At 33.1% G+C, this 22,537-nt stretch overlaps 2 protein-coding genes and 1 non-coding gene across 3 annotated transcripts; 2 read left to right on the forward strand and 1 right to left on the reverse strand.

Moving 5' to 3' along the window:
- Window positions 1-437: 437 nt before the first annotated feature.
- LOC141709011 (threonine dehydratase 1 biosynthetic, chloroplastic-like) lies at window positions 438-5,189 on the reverse strand. Its single transcript, XM_074512893.1, has 9 exons — window positions 4,724-5,189; window positions 3,475-3,654; window positions 2,684-2,953; window positions 2,391-2,597; window positions 1,960-2,208; window positions 1,796-1,869; window positions 1,504-1,621; window positions 1,268-1,402; window positions 438-1,178 (listed from the first exon to the last, which is right to left on the reverse strand). Exons 1-9 carry the CDS (start codon window positions 5,180-5,182, stop codon window positions 1,038-1,040), a joined length of 1,833 nt encoding a protein of 610 aa, XP_074368994.1. The 5' UTR covers window positions 5,183-5,189; the 3' UTR covers window positions 438-1,037.
- Window positions 5,190-19,110: 13,921 nt separating this feature from the next.
- Window positions 19,111-19,191, forward strand: TRNAL-AAG (transfer RNA leucine (anticodon AAG)). Its single transcript has one exon. It is a non-coding gene; the product is annotated as a tRNA-Leu (tRNA).
- Window positions 19,192-19,252: 61 nt separating this feature from the next.
- Window positions 19,253-22,463, forward strand: LOC141709012 (peptidyl-prolyl cis-trans isomerase FKBP16-4, chloroplastic). The gene is made up of 9 exons (XM_074512894.1): window positions 19,253-19,611; window positions 20,125-20,180; window positions 20,306-20,361; window positions 20,534-20,591; window positions 20,744-20,818; window positions 21,158-21,247; window positions 21,622-21,699; window positions 22,028-22,068; window positions 22,167-22,463. The coding sequence occupies exons 1-9, from the start codon at window positions 19,401-19,403 to the stop codon at window positions 22,192-22,194; spliced, it is 693 nt and encodes a 230-aa protein (XP_074368995.1). The 5' UTR covers window positions 19,253-19,400; the 3' UTR covers window positions 22,195-22,463.
- The last annotated feature ends 74 nt before the right edge of the window (window positions 22,464-22,537 follow it).

Genomic DNA, 22,537 nt, shown 5'->3' on the forward strand with positions numbered 1-22,537 from the left:
CTGATTTCGATTGCCTTGGACTATAAATACCGATTTCAGGACTTCAAAACGATACGAGCTTGAAATTAAGTCGAAATTATAAAAAAAAAAAAAAAATGGTGCCTTGCTCTAGCTGGGAAAATTGGTCATGTGCTGAAGAGTAAATACTGGTCTGCAGTCTGAGTGCAGCTGTACCATTGCAGTACAGTTTAAATCACAAGTTATTTCTAATGATTCTTACCAAATCAAGTATGAATTCGTCGAGTTTAAATCGAATCAATAGACCTGTTAATAACAGTGGTACAATATCTCAAGACCTGGATGATGAAATACAAAGTGCATTCTACTCTAGTCTATGTACAAACATTTCTTTGGCCCATGCATCCGGCTTTGTTCACTGGTGCTCTTGATTGAAGTCTAGACTGTTAAGGAACCCGTTACTCTAAAACATCAAGGTGTTAGAGAATGACCCTTTTCAGGATCTTATATTATTCTAACATAGATTATGAAGTTAAACTGATAATACTGATGACTATTGCAGAACCTATAAAGGCTTCCCTTATTTCTTCACTTGAATATGAAGGTCGGAAGTTATTACTAACTATACGTTACACTTAAAGGCCAGAGAAACCCTGCTTAATTAGCTCTCTAGTATCCCAACATTCTCTAGTCGAATCTCAAATCAAGTAATGCAAGCTTCTAAACTGTAACTCCGGGCAAGATCCTATCCCAAGTCCACTCGTCTTCGTGGAGAACCTGAACCATAGTGATCTTCTAGGCTTAATGACCTTTTCGGCCTCAAAGTTTGCACCAGTGTACTCATAAAACCCTCAAGTTTAAAAGCGTACATTTTCAGCCCTCGGGTATCCAAAATGTGTTTTTTTACCCTTGGACCCGGAAAAAACCCGGATGAAAACCGGCCGGTCTAAGGGTAAAAGGTTACGTTTTCAGTACCTAAGGGGCAAAAAGTTACGGTAATGAACTACAGGGGCTGATGGGTATTTTGGTGCAAATTTTGAGGTTTAAAAGGTCATTAAGCCGATCTTCTATGTTTACTCTCAGCCGAATAGAAGCTGGAATGCATTGTTACTGTTTTCAACTGTATAACAGTATCCAAGATTGTTTGCGCGAGTATGAAATTCAGCCATCTCCTCGGAAGGAACTTGAATGCCTACTAACACATTTGCACCAGCTTCTCCCTATTACATATTGACAGGAGTTGAAAAATTACTTACAAATTAATGCAATCAGATATGAAGGTTCAAGCACAAATGTTTGAGATTGTAACCTGTGAGCGGTAATGAAATAAACTAATGTTCCAACAAGGACTAAAGGCGTCAAGAAACTTCATTAAAGCACCAGGCTTCTCTGGGAAAACAAACCGGCAAAAGAGCTCGTTCTGTACCCCTGAACGTGCTCCCATCTAGAAAGATCAATATTTGTAAGTGTTTGTGATGATTGATCAGGGATACTTGTTAGATACTGCAGTCTAAAGAAAGTCATGCTCTGAGAGAGTAGACTTACCAAGTGTCGTAGATGATCCTTGACCAAGTCGTTGTCTGTAAGAGTAATGGTTCTGAGTTGAGAAGAGTTCATCCTCTCCAACATGGCCTCAAGTTCTAATTTTGTGTGAATTCCAACTCTGTACATGGGAGAAAGAGTCGAAGATTTGAAAAAACAAATTTCTTAATGGCGTAGTGTGATTATTTCACATTGATAATCCGTTCACCACCACAAATATGTTGATAAATAATAAGCAAACCAAAAATATTAGGCTTTAAGAAAGCACAGATGAACAAAAGTAAGAAGTACTTGCCTGTAAAGTACTAGAGCATCGTCTTTAGCAGAATCATATCTATACCTGAACTCGGTGATGTTCATTGGTCCTACCTGCAGTCAATTTAAATTTTCTATTAAACCTAATTACAGTTAAGAAGAAAGCATGATCAAATCTTTCACGGAATTGTTTAAGCAGCTTACGAGTCCACAAAATTGTTTAAAACGACCAAGCTCTTCTGGGAAAATAGTTGCAAGCACTGCTTCACGTTGCCTACCAACATCTGCAAGCTCAGTTACCAAACCCAGCCTATCAAAATTCATGTTAGCTCCACTGGCTATTGCTACTACATTTGCATCCTTGAGGTTATAATATTTGCAGTATGCTTCAGCTCCTGCAAGAGCAAGAGCACCTGCTGGTTCTAGAATGCTCCTGTTCTCCTCGAACATGTCCTGTCACATGTTAACCATATAGATAAGAAACTGAAATATTCATATTTAAGATTACACAGCCTTGAATAGAAGTTCTAACATCAGTTCTCGTAATTCAGCAAAGCTTTAGGACTATCTGTTAACACCTTTAGACCACGCGTGAAAGACCTCGACTTACTAAGAAAGACAAACCAGACTCTGACCTTTATTGAGGCACATATCGCATCCCTGCTAACGAGAACTATACCATCTAGCAATTCCCTGCATATGCGAAAAGTCTCCTCACCAACTACTTTAACAGCTACTCCGTCTGCGAAGCCTCCCACTTTGTCCAGCACTACTCTCTCACCATGATGCAACGACAAGGCCATTGCATTGGCATCACATGGTTCTACCCCAATTATCTTGACCTATATACGCCACACACTTATGAATGACACGAGGTAAAACTGGTATTTCTATGATGAATGAAATTCAATCAGTTCCATAAACTAACCTCTGGCAAAACCCTCTTTACAAAGGCAGCAATGCCGGCTATTAGGCCACCACCCCCTACAGGTACAAATATTGCATGCAACGGACCTTTTACTTGACGAACAATCTCCATACCAACCGTTCCTTGACCAATAATCACATCAGGATGATCGAAAGGTGGCACAAATGTGCGTCCCTCTTCTTTTGCCCTCTTGACTGCATATGCCTCTGCTTCATCGTATGAATCCCCGACTAGAACAACTACTGCACCCAATCGCTCAACTGCTTTCCACTACAGATTCAACATAACTGTTAGAATAATATAAGATCCTGGAAGGACTCGGGTTCGATCCCTGCCACCCCCAACATTTCTCACAATTTATGAGGGACACGAAAGACAAATTTATGCCCCAAAGATGAGCGCCCGTGATCCACTCTTCGACCCATAAATGGGCTTTCGAGTGAGGGGGAATGTTAGAATAATATAAGATCCTCGAAATGGTCATTCTCCAATACCTTTAGGTTTTGGAGTAACTGGTTCCTTGACAATAACCAAAGAATATTTTACTAAAAAGACTAATCATAAATTTTTTTGAGTAATCTTGACAATACACTGGCATACAGTCATCCCTACCCTCACCGGAACCTCATGACATTGTCAGAGGTTCGCGTCCTCATTTCCCTCAATTCGTATTAAACGTGGTAGCATATCGAATGAAAATGTAATATTATTGAACTGGTGCGAAAACTGTCAATAATATTATCTTAAAAATCAACTAAAACCTTAATGTACAGAGCAAAAACAAGATTAACCTTAATTTCGGGTGTAGTAACAGGCATGACAATAACAGCATTGCATCCTAGTCTCTTGGCTGATAGCGCGACTCCTTGCGCATGATTTCCAGCAGATGAGCAGATTACACCTCTCTCCAGCTGCTTCTTTGGAAGATTAGCCATCATATTATAAGCTCCTCGAATTTTGAAGGAGAAAACCTGGTGCCATTTTGCATTTTCGAAACTCATTGAATCATTAAATAATACAGAATGTGGCACAACGATTCAAATAACCAACTCAATTTCCAGTATATGTTGTTGTGTTCTGTTTTCTAGTAGGGGGTTTCTGCAAAAATAACATCTCTATTTTTTCGAAGCAGAGATAAGATTTGCGTACATTTTACTCTTCCCTCAAATACACCAACAATGTTTGATTCGGTCTGGTTTTATTTCTCGCTCACCAGTTTAATTTCAAATAGTATCAATATAATTAGTAACAACATCGTATACTTTTGTGTAATGTATAAAAATTAAAAGTTGTCCGTGTCCTCGCATTCAATAACGGGGAAAAATGTCGACGCCGAAAGAACTCCCAAGTTGGGTGAGAAACTTAAAACTCAATAATGAGCTAATTATAGACATGTACATGACTTGCTAGAATGTCAAGTACTTGCAAATATATCGATTAAATTATTGCAAGTTACTATAGAAACCCATACATACATTTCTGCTTTTTGAACTTACTACTGTAGAAACAATAGTTTAAGAAAGTTGTGGTAGGTAAGACTACAGGACGATACAAGGGAGGGCTAATATCTTTCGGTGGCCGGTTCATCTAAAATTTTAAGGTGTCAGAGAAAAGTCTCAATAGGATGATATATTTAACTATTTTTCTCACTCGAAAACCCATTTATGGGTCGAAGAGTGGAACACGGGTGAATTGAACATTAGTCCTTCCACAAGACTAAGTTCTGATATAATGTTGAGTAATCAGCTCATCTAAAACCTTAAAATGTTAGAAAAAGACCCCAATAGAATTATATATTTAACATAATCTAGTCTGAAATCTCGTGTAAACTAAAAGTTTAAGAAACTTTTTATAAGTTCACAATTTTTAGTTAAAATTTAGTAAAAGTTATACTTTAAGTCTCGACCAACATCTCAAAATTAGTGATAAATTATCAAGTCTCGACTGTTTTGTGATTCTGGTAACGTTTACGGGGTAAGAGGTGCTTAGCAAAAAGATAATGTGGGGGAGAGTCGCCAAACTAATAATGTAACAACTTACAGGCTGAAAGGTCTCTCGCTTGAGCCAAAAATTCACACCTAGCCTCTGCGACAGCTTATTCGCCTTCTCTAACGGGGTCTCAACCGCAACATCATACACCTTAGCCGAAAAAATGCTTGTCACATACTCCATAGCACTGACCGGACCATCCGTAACGTGATGGTCCGGGACAGCACCAACTTTCCCTGCTTCATACTGCAATGACTCCGCGGAGCATTGTAAAAGTATAGCAGGTGGCACAGGCTGTTTCAACACTGCAGCCTGTGCTTCCGTTTCGACGTAAATCGAAACGGGAGCAAATGGCCTCCTCTTCAACAGATAATTAGTAGCAGTAGTTTTAGGCAAGTATAGTAGTTTAGTTTTGAGATTGAGGCCTGTGAAGTGGAGTCGAGCTTGGTTTGAAAATGCTGAAGTACTGACAACTTCCATTTTGTTGGAGTGTGACAAATATGTTTGCATATGTTAGTCTCCACTCTCGTGAGCTGGTACTTATACACGTTTTAAAAAGGAATCACAATTTTTTTTTCACATTATTTTAACATGAATACCTTTTACTGGTATCTGTAACAACTATATTTGGATAACTGGACATGGATCAAACCTAAAGCCATGTTTGGCATTGGTATAGTTGGTACAACACCCAACACATATTGTCAATAAACTTCATATATACTATTTTATATAATTATAGTCTAGATTACTACATATACATTGAATTATTTAGTTTCTACTATCCTTCTAAAATGTAGATTTTGTTAGTTAAGTATTCGTTATATAACATGTATATAGTATCTGATATTAACAGTAGAAGTTATAAGACAAATCATTTGATTACCTTTGTGCCTACATGACAAACAATTTTAACTACATTTCTTTTTCTTTAAACGAAAGTGTTATTTAAACTCATATATTACCAGGACATAAGCTTATAAGATATCAGTATAGAGATTTTTTATGCATTGTTGTAAAAACAACTTATTTTGTTTTTATTTTTATCATGTTACTTGACACTAAAAGATAAATAACAGAAACGCAAAACTATTAGTTAATTATAACTTATGTTAGAGTGCTCTGTACTTGTGCTGCTTCCGAGTTTGGATTTTGGAACCGGACTGCCGGAAACAGTGTGGACTCCATTAGTTATAGATATTTTTTTTTGGAATAGTTGGTACAACACCCAACACATATTGTCAATAAACTTTAATTTTCTTTTACAATAGAATTGTGAAGCTATATTTCACACATATATAGCCATTATTATAGTTTTTTATGAGCTGCATAGGTAATATAGAACTTAATATAAAAATTTACCATTCCTTGAATATTGCATATTTGCACCTAAGTGCTTCTTAGGTAGAATACTCATAGAAAGAAGCACTGTTCTAAAAATTGCCGGAACTGATTAGGTATTCGGTCCGAGTACCCATTTTTAGCTCCTTATTCGATCCGAGTATCGAGTAATCGGGCTCAAAAATAATTTTATGAAGAATCGATCAAAATTCGATTTGACCTGAGTACTCGAGATCAAATCCAAATTTGGCTTTCTCATTTTTTTTAAAAATTATCCCGATTTTGACTAGGTACTTGGTCCGAGTACTCATTTTTAGTTCCTCATTCGATTCGAGTCCCGAGTAATCAGATTTAAAAATAATTTTATGAAGAATCGGTCGAAACTCGATCCCTAAGTACTCGAGGTCAAATTCAAGTTTGATTTTCTCAATTTTTTATTATTTTGTTTTAAAACTATCTCGATTTCATTTCATTCTCTTATCCAAAAATCTCTTTCGTTGATGTATAATTAATTAAAAATTTACAACCAAACATAGATTAACATGCATCCTTTTACATATCATCATCTTATTATAAATGAGGTGTAATGTGTTCCATCAAAAATGAAAGTACGAAGATTTATATTTAAATTTTAATGACATTAAATTAGTGTGGCCAATAAAAGTTGGTTTAATATCCCTGTCACGATATAAGAGGAGTGGTAGTACTAGAGATAAGACTAGATGGGGGACAATGTGCATGTGTACATTTGTACTAGGCAAGTGTTTGAAATCGAAATATCGAAAGCTTGTAAGAGTTAATAATATTTTGTGCGAGTTAACAAATCAAACAACATTTGCAGGCTGTGGAGATTAGCCGTGCACGGTAAACATTTGTTTTCGCTTCTTTTGGTGATCGAACAAACGGAAGAAATCGGTAAATTAGGAATTAATGTAAAATTATTTAAAATATATTAGTTATATTTAAGTTATAACTTTACTTATAAGAAAAATAATGCCTCGAAAGTTATTTATAAAGATTAATCAAATTATAAAACTGAAATTTAATTTCTTTCAAAATTATAATTGGGAAGTTATCGAAAATATTTTGAAAAATCGAAAATTAATAGACCTCATGTATCCCAGGGAATAGAATTTTTTTCGACCGACTAATACTAGACAAACCAATTCAAGGGTAGAAAACGATCTACTTCTTAACTCGGTCAAAATATCAGAGTAAATACCGACCCTAAATTCATGTCAATATCTTGAATAACCTATGTACGAGCAAATATCATCGCACATGTCGCGTTTGATATGCAAAATAATACGAAATATGGTACCGTTGCGTTCTTAGCTGCCATTCTTAGAGAGGTGACCTGTTATATCATGATCTTATTCACCTCAATTTGGAAAAAGTATGAGGCGGAACGCCAAGAGATAAAAAATCTTAAAATTTCTCAATTTAGGTTTTGTAGTATTATTTTGAGGCGTATTAACCTCATACGCATTTTAAGCTGTAACAGCAACGAGGACGAGGATGAAGAGGATGGCGAGCATGACGAAGAGGAGAGTGACCGGAAAAAAGATAATGGCGCGGAAGGCGGTGGTGGCTCGGAAGACATTAATTATTAGTATTTGGTTATTGGTTATTATGCTTTTGTTTGAATTATTAATTTGAATTCGCGTGTATACATTTAATTTGTTTAACGATTGATTTGCTTAAAACATTTTTGTTGTTAATTTGGTCGCTTAGTATACGTAGTACAATCATCAAATTTAGTTGGTTTAACATATAGTTTTTATTGATTATTATTAGTGTTCATATTCTTGAGTCTAAGTATAATGTGTTTGTTGTTGATATTGTACGTGTTTATGTACAGAAATGACTAATTACAACAAAGAAATTTTTTTGCAGAGAATTTAGACTGATTTACATAAATAACATCCAAAATTTAATCATTTTTGGTTAACAAATACCGACCGAATTCAATAAACATTGACCATATTCATGAGAAAAATGACGCCTCCTTCAAAAACGTTCGATATTGGTTGGTCGTTATAGGACTTAATCCAAAAAAAATTATCGACCAATAACGACCAATTATGTTGTTTATTATACCGACCAATTACATCGATCGAATATATATTGTACTAATAGTCTTACAAGTACCGAAACTCAGTCGTAATAGTCTTACAAGTACCGAAACTCAGTCGTAATAGCCGGTCAGAATTTGCGTACTTGATTTATGTGTAAGAACAAGTATATGTAGGTCCCTATCTACCTTGTGCCACTGCCATGTCAAAAGCGGGTCACGACGTGTAGATTGGCCCCGACACCTGTCATTAACACGTGACAGTAGTCCGGGTCAGTCAACGTGAAATTTGATCAAAAAGTAAATAATAACCCGTAATAATTCGACCAGACTTGTTTAGATCGTTATTTGTAAATATCGACCAATTTTGAGCTTATAACGATCGAACTGGCGGGAGGTAAATGGCTTAATGCATTGTTTCTTGTAGTTTTGATTCTCTTGTATAAATTAAAAACAAATATGATAATAGAATATATTTGACATTTTTTACCCATTTTTTAAATGTGTAGGACTAACAATAGTTTTTAGTTTTTAAATATATATAAGATAATTTAGCTTTTGAAATATGAATATACCTCAAATTTAATGAAATAGTTTACATTTCTCTGCGTAAGATTTCTGTTGGTCTAGGTACCAACTAAAGCATTCGAATTTTATTAATCAAAAAATACAAGTGCTAGAAAGCAACAAACTAAAAAATATTAGCATATGCTTGTGGAAGAACGTGATTGATATGAATAATCAAAGACCCAGGTGCAAAATATATCCGACCTTTTGTTGATCAACGTTTTTATACTGCATGCGACCAAAATTAAGATTGGTAAGCTTTAACAACAATAATTAGAGAAAAATGTCCCCTAATATATACTAGTCCTTCCGTTTTTTAATACATGACGTTTGACGTTCTGACACACATGTTTTACGACGTTTGACCGTATAGTTAAAATAATTTTTTTTGAAAAGTTCTTTTTATAAATATAAGTTTTGATCTCATATTTTTATTCAAATTTTTTTTAAAAAAAAATATAATTCTAGTTAGGTGGTCAACCCTCCTAAATATGTGTGTCAAAAAGTCAAACGTCATATATTAAAAAACAGAGGAAGTAATATTTACCCGCCAGTTATATGTATATGTATTATAATTTAATTATAAATTTGTAATTTTTTTAATCATGTTAATACAGTAATAAATTTTACATCAAAAATAATTTGCACATGACCAAGTTATATTTTTGCCATTAAGTTAAATATAAATTATGAAATGTAAATTTTAATTAATAGATAGTTTTGCTACTTGAAATACCATAATAGGTTTTTCTCATCCTTATAATCAGAAATAAATAACTAATTGTATACATATCTTTTGTTTATAAAATTTATATCGTATTTCTATAAAATTATTTATTTTTGGATAAAAAAAGCATTAAGGTTCAGCACAAAAATATACATGAAATTTCCACACATGTTCTAGGCCAGTTTAGTTTAATTTATTTTTTAAAAGAATAAATACCTATAACAAAATAAATCATTAGTAACCAAGTCAACTTAAAGTAATATAAAATTATCCAAATATTGTATTTGCTAAAGGGTTGCATTGACATCATACTGAACGACCAGAGGTAAGAGTTGTCATTTGAAAAAGAGTTGTGCACTTCCTCAAACAGGTAACATCTAATACTTTTACCTATGAGGTGGCAAAAAAAAAATACTTTTACCTATGATTTTATGCCTCGTTCCAAAGACCGCTAACTTCTTACTATACTTTCAGATGGGAGAAGATAAGTCGTTCCCTTCAGAGTTTAAAACATTGGTTAACAAGAAATACACCATCAAACTTATCATAAAGGAATTCAATGTATTGGACAAGGCCAAAACATACTTCGTAACAAATATTTGCACAGCCTTCATCGATCCAAACCAACATCTAACCGAGGCCACAACCTCTATGCAGCAACAGACAACAACGGTAACACATTACACCCCAACCTTCCCCTGTCAGTATTGAATAACGTATATTCTCAATACAATTCTTTGCTTGACTGCCTTTTACAGGAATCAAGCAGCAGCTACCACCTGGACATGATGTCAAATCTTACCTTTCGGTCTCCAGTAACAAAATAGAAACCCAATCCATGAAACCAGTAGAGGAGAAAAAATCATATTCTAATGATTTCCACAATCTATTTTGCTTGCATTTTGCATCCTGTACAATGTGAAACTCTATGTCCCCATGCTTCTACTTTTCCCTCCAACCTTCAAAGTGAGGAGGTTAAACTATTATGTAATGAATTTTATGATTTTCAAGCATAATCACCCTAAACTGTTATATTTGACAAGTGTGACCATGTATACGTATAATAATAATATAACAGTATGTGTAATGGCATAAATAGTTGTAAAATTTATCACACCTTTCGATTTGACCAAATTAACTTATGATTATGCTGAAAAATTTTATTACCTAATTTCTAGGATTCGGATTTTATGCATTTGATACTACAACTAACTTGACAAACCCACCCATTTTATTTCACAGTTATGAAGATCTTAATAAAAATTAATTGTAACCATACAAATTGTTATGACTGTAATATATTATAATATAAAGATAAACAAAATTGTCTCTTCTTTCATAATCATGTCAACATTTTGTCAGTTTTTAAATATAGTGTTATATAAAATACATGTTCCTTCCTCCAATTTTTACATTTGTTTTCTCAATAAATTGATTAACTTTGCTCGCTTTAATAACTTTGACTGAAATAAATTATTTTCAAATACAATTATATTACATCCTACGTTTAAAGGTACATTCAAATCCGAACCCAAATTATAAAACTAAATTTCAGAATCGAAATATAAATTTAAAAAAAATAAAGAAAATTAATGCCAGAAATTATATTCTTCTTCTTAAAAATTACAATTTAATGTTACAAATTAATACGAGAAGCAATATTGACACAAACTGATATAGAACTGAATAGGTAAGAGTACTCATTTGTTAGTTGTAATCAGACCTTACTATTTCATTTCAATCTTCCAATATATTTGATAAACTAAATTATGTATAGAAGTACATGTAATAAAGAATATTTATATATATATACAGGAGCTTGAACATTGCAATGTAAGACATCGGTTTTGACTTAAGTAGAAGGAAACTGAAGTACAAGTTGCAGAAGAGGAGTTGTATCGTGAACTTGATCTGGCAGAACATCAGGCATACTCCTTTTGAGCGGCTCGATGCTGCACAATACTAATTGGCGACTGACAGGATCTATATTTAGGAGTTGTAGTAAGTTTAAGTGAAATAATAGTTCTGCCAAATTACAGAACCTTCAGTATACAGAACCTTGAGTATATTTACCTACCAACCAGCCTTACTAATTACGTCAGTCTGTAGGCCTTCCTCCTACTAATAGTTACTTACAGATGCCTCTAAACACTATTTTGTCAAGTAGTCATACTCTAAGTAATGTCTACTTTGAAGATAGGTAATGAAGCATTACCTTTCCATGATAATACACAATAAAATTAGTTTTCAAATAAAATGAAAATGAATGACAACATTTAGAAACAAACCACATTCATAAAATATTAGCATAAACCAATAAATATGTTTACATCTGAATCCGATCATCCAAAATAAGACGACATTGTTCATCAAAAAATTAAAATGTAATTAAAATGTAATTAAATAGAAACAAACATAAAACCAGCCACAATCTTAAGCCTTCAAAACCACTCATTCATCTTCATGCGGATCTCACCATACTCAATCCTCAGAAGCCTAATCTCCTCAAGCAGAAGGTGTTGTTGCGCCTTGAACCTATTGTTGAACTCTTCCTGCTGCATCGTCATGTGCCCAGTGAACTGCATGTGGCTCTCCCCCGGCTCCTCTACCATCCTCGACACAACTGCCAGGTTAACATTGAGATTAGTCATGCTCTTTTCCATATTCTCCGACCTGATGAATCTCCGGTTCTCATATGTGGCACTTTTGCACTCATCGGAATTGCTACCACTGTTAGGACACATTAAAAAGGCCATATCATAGGAGTAAAATAAAAAAATTCAAATCTAAGTTCACCAATAATGTAATAATAGGAAATGAAACGATGAGAATGTCATAAGTCAGTTGAAATAATAGGGAAAGAAATCATATGACAAGTATGAGGAATGAACCCGACCCTGGAAAACTACAAACTTTTACCCCCCGATTTAGCACTTACAACACATGAATCCAAATTTTAATAAGAGGCCTAAGTTAATCTATATTTGACATAAGGTATGAACCATTAATCTACACAAGTTGAGGCATAAAGTGAAGACATCAAATATGGGTGTGGACATCCTATTATACAGCACATGAAAGTGAGAAGAGGACAAAGGTTGTAGAAGATATGCAAGTGAGTAAGAAGAAGACATGCATAATATGAAAATCATATAACAGTAAGCAAACGCAAAAAAATATATAAAGGGAGTACAAATTCAGAGAAATGGGAGTATTCACATAAGTATTAAGAGAATCACCTGTTCTTTGAAATGGAGGTCATTGCTGTGATTGATCTGAACTTGAATGAAGCGGAAGAGAAATAGTAATAGGGCTGTCAAAAAAATTCGAAAGATCCGATATTCGTCCGAAAAATCCGCATTCGTATCCGAAATAAAGCGGATATTATCCGTATCCGAAATAAAACGGATATTATTCGTATTCGAATCTGACGATTGCGGATACGGATACGGATATAGGCATATTCGCATCCGATAATATCTGAATCCGAATAAATATATAATATTCAAATATTTATATAATTTAAAATTTATTATATTAAATTTATATTGTGTGTATGTGTATATAAAATTTGTATAAACATAATATTTAAATATTATGTTTATATAATTGTAAAAACAATATTGACATATATAAAAAAATCATTTGAGTTCAACAATGTAAAGATAACAAATATATTGAAAAGATAAATAAAATTAATTATTTAATAAATTAAAATAGGATTAAATCACTTTAAATCTTATTTTAATATTTAAAAATAAAATTTTAATTTTTACTGTATTTTTTTCAATTTTTTTGCATTTTTAATATAAAAATAAAAAATCTGATTGAAAATCGGATTCGGATCCGGATATTATCCGTATCCGGATAGTATTCGTCGGATTCAGATTCAGATATTATTCTTTAAAAATTTCTGGATTCGGATACGGATGCGGATTCGAATTTTCGGATTCGGATCGGGATACGGATATAGGCAGATCTGTATCCGAATTATCGGTTTGACATTCCTAAATAGTAATATGAGTGAGAGGTGATGATGAATGAACCGTTTCTAATTAGATGCAGTCTGCTTTAATAGAGGTCTTGGGGAGATGAATAGTCCAGGTGTATCACATGCAATGGTCTGTTTGTGCGTTAACCAAGACACGGTATCTAATAGACGTGTCTCTTCGATGAATGCTTAGGTAGCAGATGAAAACGCTTCAACCAATCAGTATTAATTATAATAAATAATTAAATACATAATAATAACTTTGATTTAAATACATAATTGTGACTTTAATTGAATAAAAAATTTAAAAACTGAATTTTACAAAAAACATAGATTACATTATTTTTAAACCACAAATGATGTCTCCAGTTATGTCAAAAAATAGTATGTCAATCAATATACAATTAAAATTTTATACAGATATTTTAAAATGAAACATTAATTGTACTTCATTACGTATATATTGGATATATAAAAGGAGAATTATTTCGACACTATAATCATGTAGTTTGGTTAGTGTAACATAAGTACATCATGTAAATTCTGAAGACTGTTTACAAAAAAATCACATTTTTCCTATAACAATAAAAAAAGGTGCTATTAAACAATTATTTTCAACTTAAAATTTTCATTTTTTTTTCCAAACCAATACATTGTTAAAGAACTATGTTTAGTAATAAACAATTATTATTTGCACCTACGTCCATTATATTTAAAATTTAAGATGTGTATTTATTCACTTAAATGAAACAGATTAAAAATGCACTGACATCTACATATTAACTCCTTACAAAAGGTTTTACAAACTTTATTATTCAAATTAATTTATATTAAGCACTAACCTAAAAAATATTGTAACAACAAATACTACAATTGGTAATGACATCCGAATATTAAAATTGGTATTTTGCTCTTAAGAAAGTTAGAGAAGTTAAACATAGTAAATTTGCAAATTACAATTTGCTTAACATGTTGAGTACACGATATTGTTATGTAATTTTAGGAATTTGCAGGTGAAAAACATATCGATGACTTAATAAATTTTTTTAAGCTACGTACATAGTTTACAATTAACTGAGTCAATTGTTTTGAATAAATAAACTTAAACTATACAAAGTAAATTAATTTTTAACTATTTTTTTTGCAAAAAAGTTTAATTATACAATATATCTCCCGCAAATGATATGTCCAATATTATTAAAGCAAATGTTGAAGTTATGGAACAATTCATTTTACGTATTACTAAAATTGAAATTAAATTATTCAACACTTTCAATATATAGACTTATGGAACAATTCATTTTACGTATTACTAAAATTGAAATAAAATTATTCAACACTTTCAATATATACACTTATATTACATTTAGTTGAATTTGAAAATGTATTTATTATTTGCAGAAACTACCTGTTATACAGGAATGAGTTCATAGTTACGAGTAAACAACGCACCCTCTCAAGTACGGATCTTTGACTCTTAAATTACATTTTGCATTATTCATGTACTAAGGAACATATTATGACATTACCATATTATATTTACCACTACTACTTTATAACTGTTAAACGTACAGTTTCTATAGCTGATAAAATCGTCAACGTAATGTCAAAATCTTCAATATAAAATCATCATTATTTTTTGGTTGCAGATGTAAAAACACTTGAGCTCGACCAATCTCGAGATTAAGTGTTTTTCTCACACAAAGCAAAAAATGTACCTAAATAATAACTATATTTTATTACAACAAGTCACATTCTTGAAGACTTGATAATTAAAGTCCGGGGTCCTAACTTAATTGTTTATTAAATCAATAATTACCCCAATATTTTAAATAAAGTTAAATTAAACGTGACTCGAAATAACTATAAAATTGTTACACGGTTATAGAGGGTGAGATTCTATAATATATGCCTATTAAATTATTGTTAATTAAAAATATTTTTTTTTTAAAAAAAAGTGTTAAAGCTGTCCATCTTCGAAGAAAATGAAGAATATATTGGATTCTTATGCGTTTGATCACTTTAATTAAATTAGATGTTAGTTGTTGAAAAACTCGACCCTTTTCCCACATTCCCAAATGCATATTTAACTAGCAAAGACAAAAGCTTAACACCAATTAGCACCTACTAATCTCTTATTATAGTATTGTTCAATTCGAATTAAACAAAATTAGCAAGAAAATTTGCATTAAAACAAGGTTGTTTATGTCACCTTATTTTAAAATATGCTTAATATTACTCCTTAATTAAGTTATAATACTGTGCTATGAGATAGTAATAGGTCGTTTGATTCGGCAAATTCTGGAATCGCGTATGAGTTTCGGCTATTCCAATCTCATACCCGATGTCTGATTGAAAAAAATAGAATTCCATACATATTACTCAGACCCGTGATATGAGTTTTTCATAGAGGTGAGTATGAGGGAAGAATATGAGTATCAACCTTTATTTCACTATTTTAATTTTTATTTAAGCAATTCAATATAAATATTTAGTACTAAAAGAAATCTATGAACCTAAAATCTATTAAAATAATTATAAAATTAATATATAAATAAATTTAAATTATTAACTTAACATATTTTAAATTAAAATATTTATCACAACACGCAACCAAACACATGATATCAGATATGATACTTTATATTCATACCACTCTAATCCGATTCGTGATTACAACCCGGAAGAGTGGAGAATGAAGGCACAGCATTGTAAACACATGTAAAACTCATGCAAGTTATTCTGAGAAGAAAAAATCATGATAGATAACATGGAGTAATTTTTCAACGAAGCGTGTGTGTGGAACATGAAACCTCCAAATTAATGACACTTTTCGCACCTACAACTAGTCAATTACCTAGTAAAAAGGTTAAATCACCTAGAGATTAAAATCATGGTAAATCTTTGTCAAGAAAAAATCATGCTAAATCTTAATCTGTCAAAATTAAAGTGCCTTGTTTGATTTTTTTCCCAAATAATTAAGAACTATAAAAACCGGGATTAAATGGTGTTTTTTTTGACAAATGCAGAAAGTTCTCATTAAATTGAATATAATACAGTCGGGACAAATCCCCAATTGTCGATACAACCAGGTGATAAAACAAATAACATACTAAAAACAATTAGATGATTTGTTTCCTGATCGTTTAACACATAGAATTTAAAAATTCTTGAAATTAAAAACGAAATCAAAGACATCCCAAGCGATCCAAATTGCAGCAATATCTCTGAAAATAGCAACATCGCAATTGACCATATTACATAAAAATTATGGTTAACCCGGTGTTCAGAAACACCAATCGCATAATATGAGATTGGAGAAGCGACACCCCAGCTATCTACATGCCGGACACCAGCTATAGACATGCCGAATGCACCCCAGCTATCTACATGCCGGATACCAGCTATAGACATGCCGAAAGTATAAACCCATGAAAGATGAACAATCTTTAGTTGTGAAAGGTGAGCTCTTGCAATAATCACCACCGTCCCAGATCCGATGCAGGCTTTGCAGATCACCAAAAATATCAATAAATTCGTCCTCAACAGATCCATCACCAGATAAACCCAAGCATGACTAAATAAAAACATAAAAAACACTCCAAAAGGAGAGACAAAACACACACTCCAAGAGGAGAGACACACAAACACCCAAAAAATTGGGTTTTATTGAAAGGAAATAAACGAGAATAATAGAGAATGAAGGGGTTGGGGCTTTCCACCGGAGAAAACCAGTGGAAGCCCCTCGATTTACTTGATCAGTTAAGTGATCACTAAATTTTAGTTAGATCATCGAACTTAAAAATGTCATTGAGGTCACTTAATAAACAAAAGCATTTAATGTAATCATTGGACACATAAAAAAATTGTCGTTAAATATCATTGACTATAGACAATTTTCCGTTAAATATTTAACACATTTTTGCCATATTAAAAATTGACCCGCCCAATTATAAAATCATCCCAATATTTAAACCTTACCTAGTTATAACTCACGACCTTTATCCTAAATTGAAAACCAATACTCCTCATTTATACATACATACCTAACTGATCTAAACCCTAATCATTGTAACAGTTCGAACTCAACTGGGTGTTGAGGTTCGTTTAACTCAACCAAATAATATTAAGGATGAAATCGTTATTGAAGATGTAGATAATGATGATAGAGATAATAAAACGGAGAGGGATGTGAAGATAAGACATATGGTGAAAATGTAATTTTTTTTATAATTTTTCGGGCTTTATCAGGTCGATCAGCCCACTAGAAAAAATTACACTTCTTACATGGATCTTTGTAGTTCTTGCAGAAATAAACCCTCCTACTTGGGGTCTTGAGTTATTTCTTTTCAAGTTTCTTGAAGGGGTGATACTATATCACACTTACAATTAATATTATTATATCTATAATCGACATCGAAGTAGTTTATATGGCTTCTATACGAGTTCAATGAATTGTTCACAGAAGGGTTTACGGTCGTGGAGTCTTTAGAAGTGGACATAGCAAGCAAATAAATAGAAAATAGGGGTTAAGGGTTTTAAATAGTCTGAACGGCTACAACGGTCACATAATTTGGAAATGCCAATTTAGTTGCAAAGAGGCCATGTCTGCTCATTCAGTTTTCCGTGAAGACTTAATAATGCTAATAGACCGTGACAAGTAATCAGTTGACTTTCAGCTTTTTGAATTCGATAATAGAAGTGAAAATTAGTTTAGTTGTCATTTGGCTTATCAAAACATTATTAAACCTATTAAAACCAAGACATGATACACCCCTCACAAAAAATACTTATAATTCCCTAAAGAAAGGTGTCACATTCCATATACCAAAATTCACCTCTAGAGAATGATGTTCACATTCCATATAGCAAAATTACTAATCCAAAACCTAATATTTAGGATTGAGATTTTGATTTCCGTTAATCTGAATCATTGATAATGAATTAAACGACCCCTAAGTTTTAAATTTTAACTTTACTTTTCGTGCATTTTTCTTCCTTAGTCTTATTTTCTATTCTTAGTTCAGATTTTACAAAATCCAAAAAATTGTCTAAGATCATGACAAAAGGAAAATCAAGGCATGAATCATTGTGGTCAATATTTTCCAAAAAGAAAATCAGTGTAGAACTAAAGTCCATTAAATATCAAACTTTTGTGTTTCTAAATAAGCCAGTAGCCCAGCTAAGGGATCATTTATTTATGATCCAAGCCCAATATATCGGACCAAAACTAACTATGTGGAATACAAGCCCAAAAGCCCAAATGTGCGGCTTTTAAAGGTGACTTCTGATTTCATCATACGATTCCTGAATGACAAAGGTATGATGATCTACTAGATCATGAACTTCAAGTTGATGCTTGATATTCTAGTTCTGATGTATACTGTATAGCATGCTAGCCGGAGTGTTTTAAACCGAAATCAAAAATCACGATTGTCTGCATGATTTACGATTAAAGTAAATATAAGGTCGTACCCAGTGCACAAGACTCCCGCATCAGTTCAATTTAAGAAAAGTTTCACTCATACGAGTATTTATGTTTATTTTATATTAAAAAAAATGTTTATAAGTATTCAATAATAGGAGTTCAAGTTCAACTAGTAAAACCTTATAGCCATAATACTAGATTTTGGTGTTAAATTAATAAAAACCTTTTTACTTAAAACTGGGTTATGATCAAGATCATGTTTTTTGTTGGATAATATATAAATAGTGAAAAATGAAAATTCAGACCAACTGTTGAGATGGCCGAGTTGGTTTAAGGCGCCAGATTAAGGTTATGGTCCGAAAGGGCGTGAGTTCAAATCCCACTCTCAACATTCATTTTTTAATTTTTCCCACAAATTTCAAAAATGGTTGAAAATTTGCAACTTTGTGAGGTGAGGATGAAAGCTGGAATGCCTATCATTCTCATGATATTATCCATTAAGTGACCACTCTGTGTGTCAAGGATCTCATACAAAATACACACACAGATTATGTAAAACACACACTAGTCTAACAATTGTCATTGATCAAGAAATTTAGTATGGAACTTACTCTTTTTCTTCACAAACCTACATTACTTCCATGTTCTGTTTCCTCCATTTATGTTAGACCCTTTAACAAGAATCATACTAGTGTTGTTTCTCCATGTCATTGCTCACAGTCTTCCTCAGAGTCTACCCGAAAAACGTCGACTTTATCATTACAGCATGAAGGAAGAAGGGCCTTGTTGGGTAGTTTTCTTGCAGCAACAGGTTAGTTAATCACTTCTTAATGTTTATTTGTACTATAAATCAAGATAACTGTTTTACTAATATACTACGCTTTCAAGCGATGGTCTTGGATTTGATTCTCATCTCTCGATGCTTATTTGTGAGGTATAGAAGCCTAAATATTTAAACAAAGTGATCACTCTGCAAAAGTAAAATGATCACTGCAAATGAATTGAGTTGATGCATGATGATTACTTTAGAAAACCATGTTTTATCTCGAAGATTTTAAGATCAATGTTTAGGTTTTCGGTGGACAGTTTATTCTTTGAGTTATGTGCTTAAGCCTTTGTGTTACTCTGGCTACTTTGTGTTACTCCAGTTCAGATTTATGAGTTTTAAGTGTCTTTGTATATTAAAGGAACTATACAACTTTTGCCTTAACTGTAACACTTTTTTTCCTAATGCACTTATGTTCCTCTATGCCTTAAACTTTCATTTGTGTTTGTTGTTTACTGATACTGTACTATTGTACTGACTAACGTCTGCTATGCGCAGCTGCTGGTATTTATATTTGCGACGAGGCTGGTGCTGCTAGCACAAGCAGAAGAGCTGTAATATTTTGTTTTTCACATTCATCGTTTATGATAATACCTCAAATAATTCTTAGTACTTAAAAAGGCAGGAAAATGATCATTCGTGGTATATTTGTTAAAGATCGGGGTTTTTCTTGCTGCAGCTTAGGGGAGCCAAAGTACCGGAGAGTGAATATACTACCCTTCCCAATGGGCTAAAGTTAGTAACTTTTTAACACTAATTTCTGGCTTTGGTTTCTTTTCATACTTTGCGATGCAATTGGTTACTATTGTATTGTTTCAGTTCAAGATATATGAATTGGTGCTAATGTAACGCCTTTTTACTTTGTCAAGCAGTAATGTTATGTAATTTGCTTGATGATATCATTCAGGTATTATGATTTGAAGGTTGGAAATGGAGCAGAAGCAGTCCAGGGATCTCGGGTTGCAGTACGGTTGTGTGACTTGTGTCCTAATAACATTTTGTGTTTTCCCCTCAACGGTTTCTGTTGCTTCAGAGGATATATTTTCATAATATTCTAGCGCATGGACTCTGGCCAAGATGATATCAATCTACTAACAATGCTGTAACAATATTGCAGGTCCACTATGTTGCCAAATGGAAAAGCATCACTTTTATGACTAGTAGACAAGGGCTTGGAATTGGTGGTGGAACGGTAAGATTATACAGATGATACTGATACAATTCTACAAACACACGCTTATGACTCCAACAGTTTTCACCGGTTGATAAGAGTTCTTCCCTACTGGTAACTGTAAAGGGGAAAAAAGAAGAAAGTTTTCTGTTGTGCCGAGTATGACTGCAGTTAGGACTGCTGAATGTTCATGAAGTACTGTCCCACCGTCGCTTGGTCACAAATAAGTATTCTTTGAACAAAGACTGGAGTGCTTGTGCTCGTGTCCCATTTTCCAGCTGTATTTTAGTTATATTTGTAAGTTGTTTCTGCAAAGATTAAAATGCTTGATCACTAACATAAATTGCTTAACTGTTGCAGCCTTATGGATTTGACGTTGGTCAATCAGAGAGGGGAAATGTCCTCAAAGGTTTAGACCTAGGAGTTAAAGGCATGAAAGTAGGAGGCCAGGTGAGACCTATAGCTGAAGTATAATGTCGATAGAACTCATAAGCAGATCATCCATTAGCATGTGCATTATAGTCTTGATTCGCGAAACATATACTATTTACTGTTTACTGATTTGAAGTTAAGCCAGAATGTTAAGGAATGTAGTAGTCTTATCATTATACTGTTGTGCAATAAGTTCATGAAGCCATGATCTGATATTGCTTTGAATATTGAGTTCTTCTCTGACAAGGCCATTAAGATTGAACTTCTATCAGTCTTATTGAACCTAATATACTGATTTTTTAAATAGCAGCTGTTATCCACACAAGAAATATTCCGTTTCATTGAATTTGTCCTCTATAAGAGTTAAAATTTACAAAATTCATGTATTGCAGCGCTTGCTGATTGTACCTCCAGAGCTAGCTTATGGCAGCAAGGGCGTGCAAGAAATACCTCCTAATGCGACGATTGAGGTACTGATTCAGAACTTAAAAAAATTTCTTAGTGAAAACTGAAGGTTAACCATGTTTTGATTCTGTTAGCTCATAATGCACACTGCTTTTTACCATGATTGGCTGGTATGACTCAGAAGATATTAAGTCCCTAAACACGATAAACTGAGAATAGAATCCTTTTAGAAACCTAAACTTGAAATCTGTAAGTACTTAAGGATAGAATCCAACAGTTAATTCCTTGTCTTGTCTTACAGCTTGCTTACTATTTATCTTCTTCTTTTTTAGCTTTTCACATTAATCCTCAATTAACCTTTTTGTTTAATACATATGTTTTCTAAATCTGCAGCTGGATGTTGAGTTGCTATCCATCAAACAGAGTCCATTCGGGTAGGCAGTCGACGCTCTGAAGAACTTCATCATTTTCTTTCCATGTTTGATTGCCAAATAATTACATTGACAACTTATATCACAACTTCAATGTGCAGGTCTGCTGTTAAAATTGTTGAAGGATGATAAAATTGTATTTTCCTCGTGCTTAGTCGTTCTGCTGCTTGATACTTTCTCCAAGAGCTGAAATTGGCGTGTGGAGTTAGCCCTTAGGATTACTACATTTATATTCTAGATTCAATGCTGCATCTTATACATGTTTTTTCCCTGCTAAACACCTTACCTGGTTAGTGTATTGTATCAAAGGTTGCAAATGGTGATCTTGTCTTCTTTTAGCTGTGATTTTGAGAAACCAGTTTAAAATACTGGCTGCAGTAAATCTCGATGTTATAGTACTTGTCACCAAGTCATGCATGCTTCCTTTCTGTTTAGCAATTCCAAGAAAATTTAATGGCAGATGCTAATAGGA

The sequence above is a fragment of the Apium graveolens genome, chromosome 2, assembly GCF_009905375.1.
Source record: "Apium graveolens cultivar Ventura chromosome 2, ASM990537v1, whole genome shotgun sequence".
NCBI lineage: Eukaryota > Viridiplantae > Streptophyta > Magnoliopsida > Apiales > Apiaceae > Apium > Apium graveolens.

Excerpts from the sequence above, each read along its gene's own strand:
- LOC141709011 (XM_074512893.1), bottom strand. The coding sequence starts at position 5,182 with ATGCAAACATATTTGTCACACTCCAACAAAATGGAAGTTGTCAGTACT. Across the intron at positions 1,870-1,959 it reads TTAAACAATTTTGTGGACTC|GTAGGACCAATGAACATCAC; the intron begins GTAAGCTGCTTA and ends AATTGACTGCAG. Across the intron at positions 1,622-1,795 it reads GATGCTCTAGTACTTTACAG|AGTTGGAATTCACACAAAAT; the intron begins GCAAGTACTTCT and ends TCCCATGTACAG.
- LOC141709012 (XM_074512894.1), top strand. The coding sequence starts at position 19,401 with ATGGAACTTACTCTTTTTCTTCACAAACCTACATTACTTCCATGTTCT. Across the intron at positions 20,181-20,305 it reads CTAGCACAAGCAGAAGAGCT|CTTAGGGGAGCCAAAGTACC; the intron begins GTAATATTTTGT and ends TTCTTGCTGCAG. Across the intron at positions 20,592-20,743 it reads TCCAGGGATCTCGGGTTGCA|GTCCACTATGTTGCCAAATG; the intron begins GTACGGTTGTGT and ends ACAATATTGCAG.